This window comes from Juglans microcarpa x Juglans regia, chromosome 5D, assembly GCF_004785595.1.
Source record: "Juglans microcarpa x Juglans regia isolate MS1-56 chromosome 5D, Jm3101_v1.0, whole genome shotgun sequence".
In the NCBI taxonomy this organism is placed as follows: Eukaryota; Viridiplantae; Streptophyta; class Magnoliopsida; order Fagales; family Juglandaceae; genus Juglans; species Juglans microcarpa x Juglans regia.
In genome coordinates this window covers 20,053,278-20,069,215 of record NC_054602.1, presented here as the reverse complement: position 1 = coordinate 20,069,215, position 15,938 = coordinate 20,053,278, and the positions used below count along the sequence as shown (strand labels likewise).

Below are 15,938 nucleotides of genomic sequence, written 5' to 3'. Positions count from 1 at the left end.
AATTACATGAAAAAGGGCGGGTCAAAGCACCTACTGAAACATCAACGTGAATCTCCGAGTCAAAAAGAAACTTTCCTAGACATCAAGGTGAAATCTCGATCAGACATGGAAATAACATGATGAGATATTGGTTAAATAGAATATACCTCGACCAACCCATTTTCTAGGATTAAAAAACAAAAAAAAGGAGCTTTTGGGAAGTATGTCCACTTCACTCTACAGATTTGATAATCAATTCCACCAGTGAAACTTTCTTGTCACCATTCATGATGCTGCAAGGTGTAAACTTTTATATAGCACAATGCATAAAATAACGAAACCCAAAATTCCAGAAAATGGTCCGCAAGTACCTGTGCAATCCAACATGTCATGATTTGACCCTCTTTGCTCCAGACCTGTGCTCCGAGTCCTATAATGAAAGCAAAACCCAGCAACAATGGAAACCAAAACGGAGACCATCTCCCCAAAGTTTCGATACTAGCCAATTCTCTTATATAAATGTGTATATATATATATATATATACCCTTGGATAAACAGTATCTTTTTTTTCCTCCAATATTACAACACAAAACAGATGAATTCAGCTCCATCAAAACGTGCAAGTGACATACATACAATTTATAGGAGGTACTCATTGAGTTGAAGTTTTCTAGTTCCCTCCCTTTTTAAGTACCCGAATGGGACCTTTAATGCAAGTACGATGGAGATATTCTGGCACACAAAAGAGCATCACGCAGTCAAGAATTAATTACAAAGCAGAAGTTTTTTGGCCTTGTATTAGAAGAGTTGAGTGAAGGTGGAAGGATAATTAATTTGCTTCCGGTGGTCTAGTTACAGGAAATATGCATCATTATCCATATCATGCTTGAGCAATTTTCATTTGAGAAGTGAAAACACGGTTGAGAGTAGCTGCTAGTCTGATCCCACCTTGGGCTAGCCTCTTCTCCACAATAGGCAGCCGTGAAAGAAAATAATCATCTGCAACCCCAACCAAGAGGGAGATTTGAGAAGATACTGTTAGATATTACATATTGAATTCCAGATAGCTGATTGGGTAGGGGAAAAACAGTGGCAGAATGATTTAAGTAGAATTATTACTATTTTTTGCAAAAACCAAATTACTAACCTAAAGCAGAATACCAAACTGTCTATGAACATGAACCAAAGAAAAAAGAACTGTATTTCAATGATGCCATAATGCCCCTATTCCTGCAATATCCGTCGCCAATAAGCCCTGAGCCTCCCTTGGGACTAACTGACAACTCTGGTATTCCCTATTTTTCCTAATTGCTCCATTTTTAGCCAGCCCATCTGTAATGAACCCAAGTAAATTGGGCCGAGCTTGATCGGCGTCCAAATTAGTTGTTACTTTTTATTGTATTTGAGTTGTTAATCTGTTTAGTGGCCCATGGGCTTAGTTGGTTATGGTCAATTAGAGGTGTTGGCTCAAGTATATGTAGTGGGGAGTCCTTGTGGGAGGGCATCTTGAATCTGGAATATATTTGTGTTGATCATTTCTGTAATGGAGGTTGGGTCCCTCGAAGAACCCGTAGCTATGAATCAGTGGCTCTTCTGAGCTTTTTATCAAACAGCTTGTGTGCCCTCTGTTTCATTACTGCAATCGTAACAATTCATCTCCTCCACATTCCTTATTACAACAACAAACATCATTCCATTACATAGCAGCAGCCATCCCATTTCCTCATCTCCTTCCTTACAACAACATATACAGGGAGGTTCATAACACCATCTGCCACTTAATTTGCTTCTCTGAACATGTGAGAAACACACCTCAAGAATAGCCAATATGGTAATTCTGACCCAATAATCCCTCACTGACCAGGAAACCCGGTCCCCCCCCCCCCCCCCCCCCCCCCCCCCCCCCCCCCCCCACCCCCCTGTTTGCACTTTGCAGCCAGCTCACCTCCAGCTGTGAGTCTGAATCCAACCCCACATGTTCCAAGTCCAGTTTCTACAAAATGCAACCCATACAAGAGAGCACAAACCTCATCTAATGTGTTTGTCCCCACCCTAGTGAGATGAGAAAGCAGCTATCAATCAACCATGATCATCTCTGATCACACCTCCTCCACAAAGCCCCCGGGTTGCCAAGGCTGGCTTCGATCCCTAGTTAATTTACTTTCCCCACTGTTGATTTTTTCCACACTACACATATAACCCTTGATATCTTAATTTAAGTAGCATTATCGTGGGACTTTTATCACAAGTATTCTATCATGCAAGTTATGCAACATTTGCATGTCTAAGCATCAATTTCGGTAGGTGGCATCATAAGCTGGACTGAGTTGTACATGTGCATGAGAAACTAGTAAAGGATCACGCAAATAACTCAAATGGCATCAGAAATGATATTTTATAATTTTCCAGTAACATTGAATGTTGGTTGCCACTTGTACAATATTTTACGAGGGGAATCTGCAGATATTACTCAAGACTGTAGTGGATAGAGCATTGTTTTAAAGTTTATCCAAGAATTTCTATTGAGTTGATCTGGAGATCAATATATATTTTTAGTTATTATTCCACTTATTTTCATTTTTTTATTGGAATTTTTTCTTTTTGATTGGGCTTATTTTACTTATTTCACTTCAAAATATATCCAATATTCACCATTAAAATAAATGGAGCCTCACAGACTTTTGGACAAATTTTTCAGTCGGCTTAAGTCATATCGAGCTAAAATATTATAAGCACAACAGTGCCACATCATGGCCCTTAAAAAGTCCAAGTTTGATTTGTTTTTATTATACAAATAAAAAAGATGGACAGTAAAGATCAAAAAGCTAATAGAAAAGAGCAAATACCTCCCAGAGTGCTTCCTGGTGTGGCATTCCTATACGCAAACTTGCATGCCAAACTAATGCTCTCAGAAGCATACCTGAAAGTTAGAAGCAGCTCAATCATGTCTATTAATTCCTACATATGAAACAAATATAGTCAGTTTCTTTTTCTTCTGTATGAGATAAAAAATCTGGACATGCATGTCAATGTGGTCACTCAATGGTCTCATTTCAGTTTTATACAAATAGGTTTTCCACACTATTTTGACCGGTTTCAATTCATTATAGAATATTCAAACCAAGTAAACCAGACAGTCCCCCAACTTCCACAACAAGCATTGTTTATTTACTCCAATTCTTCCCATAGCAAGTTATTCATATTGTCCCTTTACTGGTACTCTATCACAACATCCCTCTCTTTCCCTTTTCATAGTATTAATAGGAAAGACTAAGCCAACTATGCTACTCTACCGTTAATTTTCCATGGCCCAACATAGCTTCTCTGGATCCGTACTTCCACCATTGAGTCTTATTCCTATTTCCCCTTTAACATACACCCAACCAAATGGTGATTGAATTAAACATTTAGAAGTATGACTAGATAACCAAGGAAGCATAAAATAAAGCCACTTTCATGTCAATTTTCTTCATGTTATCTTGGCATATTATTTGTGAATGTGTATGTATGAACCCGTCAGCAATTCAAGATCTCAATGCCATGATCACAAACTAGAACTGGATATAGAAGCATCCAAGGAAAAAGAAAGAAGGCCATTACTTACGGGTCTGGACAAACTATGTCATTATCCGAGCAGTTTTCCCAGAACGCTAACTCAGTCGACCAACCATCCTTGAGACAAGAGAGTGAAATTGAACAATAAGATGCTGGTAAGTATCTCATTACTGCACAGGCATGTACAGCGCACAATTATGTGACAAGCAACTAAAATAGAGACAAAATAAGAATGACAAATAAATGAATTCGTCTCAACCTAAGCTTCACAAGCAGTAGTATATAAAATATGTTCAGTTGTATGCCTCACTGAAAGTATACCGTAATATTCCTCTGAATGGATTGTATCATGATTTCAAGATCTGAACCATAGAACATCTTCAAAGCAGAATCAATGATCATGTCATCCCAAACCTGGAAGAAAGCAAATTTTATTGAAGGGAAAAAATACAATTTACCACTTTTTGCTATATCTACTTACATATTATCTCCTTGACATATAAAAACTCACTCCAAACCTTCTTGTGAGAGTCATTTGCATTTCAAAACCATTCAGTTGACACACAGACCCTGACAGAATCTGTCTTGAATACCTATGTATACTTCACTATAGATATTGGTATATATTTCAACAACAGAATGTGGTTTTTTCCTTGAATCCTTTCCATTTGATAAATGGTAAAGATAGGAATGATCATTTATGTGATGAGATGGCAGAAGTCGGGTACGTAATATGGGTAGTGTCCCCTCTCCCACCAAATCCCTCCCCATGGGTTGATTTAAAGACCTCGGCTTCAAATATTGTTGTCCTCCTTCATGTAACATCCTATTATTTAGAATAAACAGAGAACGTAACAGCCCCTCCTCCTCCCTGTCCTTGTTCACTCTCAAATTCCTAGAGTAGAAAGCTGAAATATCAAGACCAGACATACATACTCAAATACCTCAATATGGCACTTCAAATCAGCAAAAAAGGAAAAGTAAGGAACAAAATCCCTGATGACATTAGAAGCGAGGTTAAAAAATGGGTTTTTTCTTCAGGTCAGTAGTCCTTTATAATTAGTGTATCGTCACTTAAGACAAGAAGGTTGGTTTGTACTTAAGAGACTAGGGATCCCTTTTGCTTGTTTTGCACTTAAATGTACATATTAGACTTTTTTTTATTAACACAATTACTCATCCAGAAACAGGACAAAAATGAAGAACTTAATCTATGATAGAAGCTCCCGCAATATGTAATTTTACTTCTCCAACCAACAGTGCCTAATCCAAACGATTTTAATTGCAAAATTTATCCAGTTTGCAATCTATCATATGCAAACTGCTTTAAAATAAAGCATGAATTCTAACTCTTGCATATTAGTCGAGTTTTATGCATATTTCCTTTGCTCTAATACCTTAGTACAGGCATTAAATACAAGCAAGAGAGAGAGAGAGAGAGAATTCTGTACACACTTGGAGGACTACTAAGACTTACATGGTGGAGATTTGTCTTCCGTCGATACCATCGGACTATTATTGTGTTCCCACCTTCATCTTCAGTGAAACCAACATGTAGGGGCTTCCATAAAAGAACAGAAAGATAAGACGAAATGGATCATTTAATCATCCTCACTACAACATGTTCAATAGAAAGTTTAGGGCTCATTTGTTTTCAGAGATGAGATGAAATTTTTTGAGACATGTGTGAATAGTATTGAGATATGTTGAGTATAAATGAGATAAGATAAATAAGTTTTATGGACACAGGAAAGGGAGAAAAGCTGAAAATAACTGGCAGTTAACTGATCAGTACAGAAGATGAGAGTACTTAGCAGTGATATTATGATCTGTTGCCGTGCTTCTCATGCATATTGCATTATTCTTTTTTTTTATATAAGAAGTTATATTAATCCACGTAAAAAGGCAATGCCCAAGTACACGGGAAGTGTACCAGAAAAAGCCTGGTTACAAACTACGCGCTACGGAAAGTAGCATAAAAGTCATTAAAATTCCTTCCATTCAATACAATAGAAGAAGCCCAAAGCAACAAAATGTGATAGAAAAAGGCCCTAAAACTATCCGGAGAGCATTCCCAATTTTCAAAACATCGGCCATTTCTTTCATTCTATGTGTACCACATTAAGCATAGAGGCACCATCTTCCAAACAGCTGCAATGTGACAGTTGCCCCTAATCCCTCTCCAACATGACAACAAATCCAAGACCCTCCTGGGCATCACCCATGCGATACCAAGCCTAGTGAAGATGTCGTCCCATAAAGCCTTGACTACTTCGCAGTGAAGAAGTAGATGGTCTGCTGATTCACTGTTGTGTTTGCACATAAAGCACCAATCGGTTAAGTAGAGGCCTAGCTTTTTCACTTTATCAATAGTCAATATCCTCCCATGGGACGCCAACCAGCCGAAAAAGGCAACTTTAAGGGGTGCATTGCTCCTCCAAATGCTCTTCCAAGGAAAGACATTGGTGGGATGAACCGTCAAAAACTTGTACTAAGAGCGGACAGAAAATTTCTTATTCCTGGTGAGTGTCCATATTAGTCCGTCTTCCCTACCTACTTGTACTTTCAACGCATATAAAACATTGTAGAAATCAACAATGTTGTTCACCTCCTAGTCCTGTACAGCTCTAGAAAAACTCACTGACCAATGAAGAGAATTAGCAGAAATATTATCAGCCACAGAAGCATCCTTGTTTGACGCAATTCTATAAAGCGAGGGGAAAGCATTTTCCAAGGCCACATCGCCACACCAGATATCATGCCAAAATCTGATGCGCGTGCCCCTTCCCACCTCAAATCTGAAATTACCAAGTAGGTCTTCCCATCCATTTCGAATGAATTTCCAAACCCCCACCCCGTAGGCCCCTCTTACTGCATTAGAGCACCAATCTCCCCAAACCCAAATACTCCCGTATTTAATGTCAATGATGCTTCTCCAAAGAGCGTCCCCTTCCTTATGATACCGCCATAGCCACTTTCCAAGTAGAGCCTTGTTGAAGTTTCTCGATTTTCTAATCCTCAAACCACCGCAAGACAAAGGGGTGCAAACTTTATCCCATTTAATCAAATGGAATTTTTTCTCATCTTCTAGCCCTCCCCACAAGAAATCACGGAAGATCTTTTCCAGTCTATTTGCCACCCCTGCAGGCAAAGGGAATAAGGATAAAAAGTATGTTGGAATACTAGAAAGTGTGCTCTTAATAAGCGTGATTCGGCCTCCTTTAGACAAGTAAATTCTCTTCCAACCTGCCAGTTTGCATTCAATTTTCTCAACAATCCCATCCCACATTGCCTTAGATTTGTGGGGAGCCCCCAAAGGAAGTCCCAAATACTTCATAGGCAAGAGTGACACCTTGCAGCCCAAGATGGCAGCCACTTCGCTTAGATTATTAACCAAGCCAACTGGAACTAGCTCGGACTTTGATAAGTTCACTTTGAGGCCTAAGACAGCTTCAAAACACAGAAGGAGGACTCTCAAGGAGTGAATCTGATCGGGGTCTGAGTCACAAAGAATCAACGTATCATCGGTGAAAAGGAGATGTGTGACTAATAAGCTTTCGTGCAAGGAACTACCCACCAAGAAGCCCAAGATGAAATCCCTATCCACCACCCCCTCCAACATGCTACTCAATACATCCATCACTATAATGAATAACAAAGGAGATAAAGGGTCCCCTTATCTCAAACCCCTAGAGCTGCAAAAGAAACCTTTGGGGGTACCATTGATCAAAGTGGAAAAACTAATGGTTGTGATGCAATGTTTTATCCACTGACACCATCTTTCCCCGAAACCATGCCTGCCAAGGTACTGTTTTATCCATAACCGTACCTTCGGCATTTTTTGGGCCATCGGCGAGCTTGAAAGCTCGTTCTGTGTCGCCGGCAAGATCCCCGAGGCCATCGGCACTGTCTCAGCATTTTCTGTGTCGCCGTGTGTTTGCCAGCGTTCGTCGGTGGGTTTTGTGCCGCAGGTGAGGCGGCTAGGTCAACCGCAGGAGGGGAGCCTTTACGACCCAGACACTGGGACTCACGGGCTCGAGGGAGCCCCTTGGCTATCCAGGGGGCTTGAGGCCTAATGGGCCTAGTGGGCTTGAGGCCCACAAACTCACTTACTCCTTGTGGGCACATGGGCCCCCTGAGGCCCATACCAGAAACTCCCACTTCCTTTCCCAGTTCCATTACAAAGCTAAGTCCTGCATCCACTTTATTCATCAACATCGAAACTTCCTCAAATACACTAGACAACTGTGCTCTGACAGCCCACAAAATACCTTCCACCTCCCCTAATTTCGTACACGACATTCCACTGCCTATGCAGTGAGAATCACCTGCAACACAAATCTCCTTGCCTCTCAACTCCATGGCAGTATTGCCTCTTGCCAAAGAGGTTGCTGGTGACCTCAAAACAGAAGCAAAAGAGACACCATTTGAGGGAGAAGGTTTCTCTGTAACCACACCACCCCTACGTAGACTAGCCATCCTCTTGAGATGGTAAGAAAAACCTTCCCAGCCATATCCCTTCTCACCTTCAAGAACAATCAAAAAACCCCTCCTCCTACCATTCCAAAACTCCTCCAAGCGCAAAAAGCAAACCCTACTATTTCTGTGACGTTGGAGTATGAGAAACCCATTGCCCACCCACAACTTTCTGAAAAACTCTTGGCACCCACATGAAGCAAGAGCTTCCTCCACCATCCTTGCCAACCATGAAGCTGATGTCCCATTAATAAAGAGAAACAAAACCATTTTTCTGCTCCTCTTGGTAATACGAAAGCTATTAGCAGCCACCTTCACAAAACTGAAGTTTTTAGACTCCACCGTAAAGCTTCCATCGACATCCATATTAAAACAGCAGCAGAGAAAGGGAGAAAAGAAACAAAAAGGAAAAAGAAGAAGAAGAAAGGGTGAAAAAACAGAGAATCAGCTCCGGCAAGAAGCGCTGGAGAAAGGATTACATGCATGCATGTGAGGAGAAAGAAATGTGTACGGAGAGAATGGGCCAAAAATGAGAGTAGCTATTGCATTATTCTTAACAAGATTGTAAAAGAAATGCCATCATATTGACAATAATACACATCCTAATGGATATGGTAAAATAATAGACAAAAAAAAAATACTGAACTAGATTTCCTTAACAACTTTACTGAACCTACTTGAAATTTAGTACTCTAGGACTATCAAAGAATCACTCACTTTACAAACAAAGAGACAGCCTATAGATAAATATGTCTACACTCTATGACAATGACTATTATTTATTCCAAATTATACACAGATCTCATAAACCTCTGAAACACACCATCCTAATGCCGATTTTTAATTAAATATTACAACCATTCTTGTATAAAACTTCACAATTCTTAATGAAAAATTCTAGTGCCTGTGAAAAGTGACTATCCAATTTAAAATTAAGAGTAATGATACTTGTAACACCATAACACCACTGATGTGGCAGACATGCATTCACCATAAAAAATTTGAAATTCAAAGATCAAACCATAACCTCTGATACATGCATACCACATCCATGGTATTTACATGGTTGTTATGTTGATGGTCTTACAAATATCAATATAGCATTATTATGAAATTAAATGCTAAGCAGCAAAAATATTTCCAGAAAAATTTGTGAATTGATTTAAAATAAACAATTAGTTTGCCATTGCATGACTGCATCCTTTACATCATCAAACTGCCTTGAGGTTTTGTACTGACAGTAGAAAGAACACACCTGATGGACATCTCCAATGAAATGTGATAAGAACATAAGTGCCTCTGTCAAGTTGTCTGCGATGGACAAAACACAAATGAAGTAATAAAATTATCAGTTTATATCTTACACAACCACCGAATTCTGAGATACAAAGTGCTTACACTGTAATTTTAAGTTGGCCTCTTGATGAGAGGATGAGAGTTGCATTGTATAATTGTTAATTGCTCCCGTTACACACATGTCTTTATGTCCAGCAGAGTCACGACAGTCTCCTACGGGAAAAAAAAAGCATAGAGCATTTCATTTGAAAATTATGCCGAAGTAGCTAATTTTATGTCAGGCTTATTAGTAAAGTAGATTTGATTGCACCACAAAGACAATTATACTGCATCTGTATTTTTTCTCTAGTATGTAATTTTTCCATGTTTAGGCTTGAACTCGCAACATATACCTCATTCATCTTACAAGCAAGATTATTTCAATGACCACCACATTTAGAAACACCTGTTTAACAGCACATAAAGCCCTCTTCATGATTACTTTTCTGCAGTAGCATGCAAAGCCTAAGTAGCTAGAAAGCTGATACTGGAATGGCCACATGATTCAACTTGCCTTGATGGGGATAGCTTCCAAATCAGAAATTTAGGACTCTAGAAGCGCTAAGGGTAGGTCTGCCACGCCTCTCAAGAGCCTAGGGAATTTCTTATTTGGAAATAGAAAATTGGAAGGTTGCTAAAAGCCCATAAAATCCAAAGAATTTCATAAAATTGTAATCTTTCTCCTCGCTCAACAGAAATTGCTGGCTTACTTTTGGTGATTTAAGTGAGTTGCCTTCAAATTTTCTCAATTTGTTTCATCAAGGTTAAGGCTTAGATATCTAATGACCCTCTAATGTATTCTATATCTTTCTTGAATGATTTTTGACATGGAAATCAATACAACACCCAATCTTTCATGCTAAAATCATCAAGATCTCAATACACATCCGCTGCTTGGTGACTACACTCAATTCACTTTTGAATGAAATAATCCTTGAGTTTATTCTGGGAGTGAAAAACAGTAAATTAACCCTATGTTTTTCCACTACCATGACATCACAACAGCACATCTTTTAGTCCAAAAGGGTCCCAGCAGCTGCAACTTTCTTTACAGCTCTTAAACAAAAATCAAAGTGTGTTTTAATGGGCAATCGTTTTCAGTTTTGTAATTTTCTATCTATCACGTGTCTATCTAGTCCTTAGTGTTTTCCTATGAAAAAATACAGAATTTTAAAGCGAAAGGAGTCCAGGAATCGAAACCCCATCAAAGAAGCTCAATTGGACATAATCTGCCACTTGATTTTCTTCATGGTTCCCGACTTTTGGAGGCTTGGTAATGGTTTATTTTAGTATATGATAGATTGATTACAGAAGTAGGATTTTTGTTATTGAGTGTTAGATTTTAAGGAAAATTACTGTTCAGGTCTCTCGGGTTTGAACTTTTTACAAACTGGTACCTGGGGTTCAAAAAGTTTGGACTTAGTCCCTTGGTGTTAGGAAAATATATCAAAATTGTCCGTCTGTCAGATAGCCTGCTTACAGAAAAAGCTGACACGGTAGTTGACTGATACGTTGAAACCAATCATAAGGCACGTGCCATTTGTATATTGAGTCAAAAAATTAAAAAGTTCATAGTCAATGTGCGACATCAGCATAAGTTTTTCTAAAAAATAGAATAGAAAAATATTAAAAATTAAATAAAGTTACAAAGATTTAAAAAATCAAATAATTTAGAATAAAAACAACATAAAAAAGTTTTAAAAAATAACAGGAAAAAATTTTAAAACATAAAATTATTAAAACTTATAAGCTTATTTATATAAATAATTAGAATATTTAAAAGTGCTAGAAAATTTTTTAAAAAATACCAAATAACATAAAGAATAAAATCAAATAAAATTAAAAACAGAAAAATAACAAAAATATTATAAAAACAAACATTAAACAAAAAGAAAAAGAAAAAGGTCGCCACCAAGGGGTGGCCTGATTTGCGCCTCATGGGTGGCCCCCACCTAGGGGACGACCACTCCTTTGGGCAGCCTAGATAGGGCTGCCAATAGGGTGGCACAGCCAACCACTACTTTGGCGGCCTGATCTAGGCTGCCCGAAGGGGTGGCAGACAATGGCCATTCTAACAATTTTAAATAATTTTTAGAAAATTAGTTTACAATTTTTTTAAACTTTTGTAACTATTTCATTTTTAATTAATTTTTTGTTTTAATGATTTTTTATGTTTTAATATTTATGCTTAAATGCTGACTGAATATATAGATGACAGGCAGCTTCTTTTTTTTTTTGATAGGTAAAAGTAAAATTTTATTGAAATAAGGATGGTAACAAAGTACACCAGAAGTATACAAGCAGAACATGAAACCTAATTACATCTAGGTACTAGTGAGAGATACAAGCAGGTCATGAAAATTGTCCATATTCTTACTTATCAAAAAAAAAAATTGTCCATATTCTTAAGATGAAAGTGAGATGACAGGTGTCTTCTTAAGATTGTTCTGACATGGTAGTTAACTGCCACATCAACCTTTCCTGCCAGCATACTAATGGGTTCCTGAAGGAGAGACCATTTTGAAATATGACTCCAACCCCAACGACTAACTCAGATACTTTTTGAACCCTAGGTACCGGTTTGTAATAAAAAGTTCAAACCTCAGGGACCTAAACAGTAATTTTCCTTATATTTATACCTGCTGTCCAAGAATAAACAGACGGGTTTCATTGTATTTTCAGTCTAAAATCTACTTGTTGGAATGATCACACCTTGCATAGATCATAGAATTCATGAGTTGCATGTCTATATGCAGTATAGTCATCATACATTAAGGCCATGCTTGGATATAAGATGATATGAAAATCTCTAAGAAATGTTTGTGTTGGATGAGTTTGAGATTAGATTTTGAGATGTTTGATGAATAGTAAAAATAATAATTTCATTTAATAGTGAGCCTCACTGGTGGCAGCCATGGCTGCCACCATCTTGCTGCCAGGGCATGAGCCCATATCGGGCCCCTTGTGAGTGGCCAGACCCACGGGCAGCCAAACACTCTGGCCGCCATGGTGCAGGCCATATAGGGCTGCCCATTGTGACAAGGCCTCTGGCAGCCACGGGGCAGCCCAAATGGGACTGCCGTCTCTATCGGTGGCCAGGCTGGCCACCCCTACCATGGGGTGGCTACTGTTTTATTTATATGTATTTTTGTTCAAAATATTATTTTTAAAATTTATTTTTTGAATTTTTTATATTTCTTAAAAAATTTGAGTAATATTTGTATATTTGGGAGTAAGATAATCTTTGATTCAGAAATATCTTTGACTGAGATGAAATCACCTTCAAGGGCAAGAGTGGGCCATTGCAGAGAATTCTGCAGCAAGGATAGGAGTTGCTGTTTGGACTCTTTCCAGGGCTCTGTTATGAAGTTAAGACCCAAGTTGTAACGCCATGAAGTCACCCCTTTCAGTGGTCACCCAAGTTGTAGGAGGTGAAACTCCACAACCACAAGGCTGCTAGCTTGCACAGCCCCACACACACACTTGTTACAATTTTGAGGCCTCATAGGCTCACTGTAAGAGCCTAAGTTCAGATCAAACATTAGGCCCTAAAGTGGAAATAAACTCTAGAAAGTACAACCATAAATCATGGATAAGAGGGCCCTCAAAGTCACCAAGAACACAAGGTACATTAGCCAGAAATTCCAGCACATGCCCCTTCATAACTCAGCCATGAAGCTGAATGTGTAGCAGTGGACAGCAGCCCTAATGGCTCAAGTCAGTGACTCTAATTAATATTTTTAGAGACCTATCGATTATAGAATGGTTGGTGTAAAATAGTTGTTTTCTTTGAATATATAAGGGTTAACCAAGGAAAACAGATTTGACTTCATTTAGAAAAACGTGTACAGAAAGAGCTTCAAACTTAGCAAGAGCGAAAAGGGATTGATAGTAACAGCTATGGATGTTCTTCTTCCTATTTTGTGAAGAGAATGTTGGTTGTTTGCAATCTAAAAGAAGTAAGGTATGCATAGATACTCATACCTTTGTTTCTTCAGAACACTGCAATGTTTATCTGAATATTGTTTCAATCATGATGTAGTGTAGCCTTACTTTTGGTAGCCTTCTTTATGCATCCAATACTATGTGAAAAGGGCGTCAATGTAAATGATTTCATGTGCATGCGTCTGTTATGCAATATGAAATGTAAATTTTATTAAAATTTATGATATCTGATGGAAAGCAAAGGAAAAGAAAGAAAGGAAAGAGAATGATGTGACTGTATGGATGCATGTAAAGGATTTGAATTGTCTTCTTGACCTTATGACTAACACAGATGGTACCAAAGCTTGGGGGAGCAGGGGCAACCATTTGTATGGTCTGCCAAGAATGGCTCACCCGAGTGCACCTAGTTGATCGAGTAATTTCCATATCTTAGATGCAGTTCAACCTGGGACAACAAGAATGGAACCGAGATCCTTGTGATCGCCAGCCCTTACATGTGCAAATGGTTAAATGTATTTAAAAATGTTTTCAAAGGTAAAACTGGACTAAAAATATTTTTTGTTGTATGATGTACTACTTATTGAGGATTCGACTCATTTTTGCTTGTATGTTTTAAGAAGTCCATGGAGATCATGATGATGGTCTGCAGGCCAGAAACGAGTGATAAGGACCAAAACTTAGCCAAACATTAATAAGTGTGTTCAAGACAAGTATTTAGGCTTGATTTGAGATGTCATGACTTCATTGAGGATTCTGGTTTAGTTATATTTGTTTTGATACATTAATTTTATAATTAATAAGATTTTCAGTTATGTTTGAGGTTTTATAATCATGCGTCACTCATATCTGTTGCTATTATAATATGTAATGCCTCATTTCCTAACCCAAGGGAAACGGAGAGTTATAGGTCCCTTTTTACACTTTAACCAAATGACAAGGAAACTCTTTCGTACAATATTAAATCTTAAGGTAGTAGCCCAATGACCTTCAAAAAGAATATAACTCGACGTAACTAAGCCTTATTCCCAAGTAATTGGGTTGGCTCAACGGTTTCCTTATGTCACTTGGCTCCATCTAGGGTCATGTTCAGAGGAGTTACCTGAACCTTATCACTGATTGCACAACCATAAAAAATGCCATACAAAACGGACCATCAATTGTTGATGTGTATGGTATAAAATTTACGTATCAAGTGAAATAAGGATGCAAATGCTACTCATGATGTTACAACTGTGACTAACATATGTCATCCAAATGGTCAAAATGCAATATTCCCAATGTAGAGAAATGAATAGCCTATAAAACCGTGGAAAGTAAAAGAAGGAAAAAAACTGTGGAAGTAATGCAAAGTACTTACGGCAGTACTTATAGTTACAACTAAAATCTGGTGTGTCAACATAATGTAAAGCACTACTCCATCGCCAGTGGAAGTTATGTCGAATCTGGTCAGGCCAAGAGCAAACGGCTGCAAGATCACCTCCAGCAGACTCAGGAAGCAGCGTTTTCACAGCAGCTAGAGCATCCTCAGTCAGATATCCCTGAAAAACCCATAAGCGCTTGATCAAATTACCACTCTTTCATAATGTTACAGCAGAGCCCCATATCACGCCACTCTTCTCACTTGGTTACCTTCAAGAAATATTTCTTTCTGCAATTTTTTTTTTTTTTTTTTTTTTTTTTTTAAGTATTTCTTGCGGCAACTATAAGGATAAGATGATGGAATGAACCAAGACACTATATGGATTTAATAATTTTACTGCCTATTTTCGACATCATTTTGTCAAATGTGTTCTTTTGTCTACGACATTTGGTTTGTCCCCCAAAATTTATGTCCAACTTGTTGACAGATACCAAGCTATATTCACGGCTCACAGGATCTTATTCCGTAAGATTGATATAGACTCTGATCTTTGAAGTAGCCAAAATAGTAGTTCAATCCAGGATCAATAACATTAACAATTAAAAGAAAAAACTCTTATGAGTTGAAATAAATATGCTCACCTCCGCTATCTTACAAATTGCATAGTGGCCTTCCTTTCCCCAACCTAGAATTCCTGGTACGAATAGCAGAAAACCCAGTGCCGTCCCAATCCACAGTAACTCAGACCTACCCATATCTACCAAAATAAAAAAAGAAATGACACAAACATATAAACTACTTTAGCCTAAGAACAAATCTGTTCAACCTACAGCAAAAGCAATTACAGATACCTGTTCTTTGGGCCGCAAATTGAAATTCCTCGTGATAAACTCAGGCTCCAGCTCTGGTGAGACTTATATGGAGGTGCTACAAAGGGGTTCTGAGAATCCAAGTGCGTGAAGCGGGACAGGGGTTGATCATCCACGTTCTTGCATGAACGAATCAGGAGGGCTTAGAGAGCCCAGGTGGGTGTAGTGAGTTTGGCTGCTCTTCTCGTTTCTTTACTCGCACGCAAATTTATGGACCACCCGGTCCCAACCAATCGTATCGTTCTTGGATCGACAGTTGAACTTTGCCATGCTGAGTTTCGTATTGTTAAACGTCATGTCGTCTTTCCTGACGTAAAAGTTGTTGTCCACGAAGAATGTCGTTTAATTCCAAAATGAACGACGCATGGTCACCGACTCTCCATTAAAGTCGCCGCCGCCGCCGCTCTGAACCGAGCAG

General features: G+C 38.5%; 1 protein-coding gene across 1 annotated transcript; it reads right to left on the bottom strand.

Moving 5' to 3' along the window:
- Positions 1-526: 526 nt before the first annotated feature.
- LOC121264042 (endonuclease 4-like) lies at positions 527-15,747 on the bottom strand. The gene is made up of 10 exons (XM_041167083.1): positions 15,503-15,747; positions 15,293-15,408; positions 14,649-14,829; positions 9,410-9,520; positions 9,267-9,322; positions 5,013-5,096; positions 3,857-3,949; positions 3,585-3,652; positions 2,827-2,900; positions 527-979 (listed from the first exon to the last, which is right to left on the bottom strand). The coding sequence occupies exons 2-10, from the start codon at positions 15,404-15,406 to the stop codon at positions 861-863; spliced, it is 900 nt and encodes a 299-aa protein (XP_041023017.1). The 5' UTR covers positions 15,407-15,408; positions 15,503-15,747; the 3' UTR covers positions 527-860.
- Between the last annotated feature and the right edge of the window lie 191 nt (positions 15,748-15,938).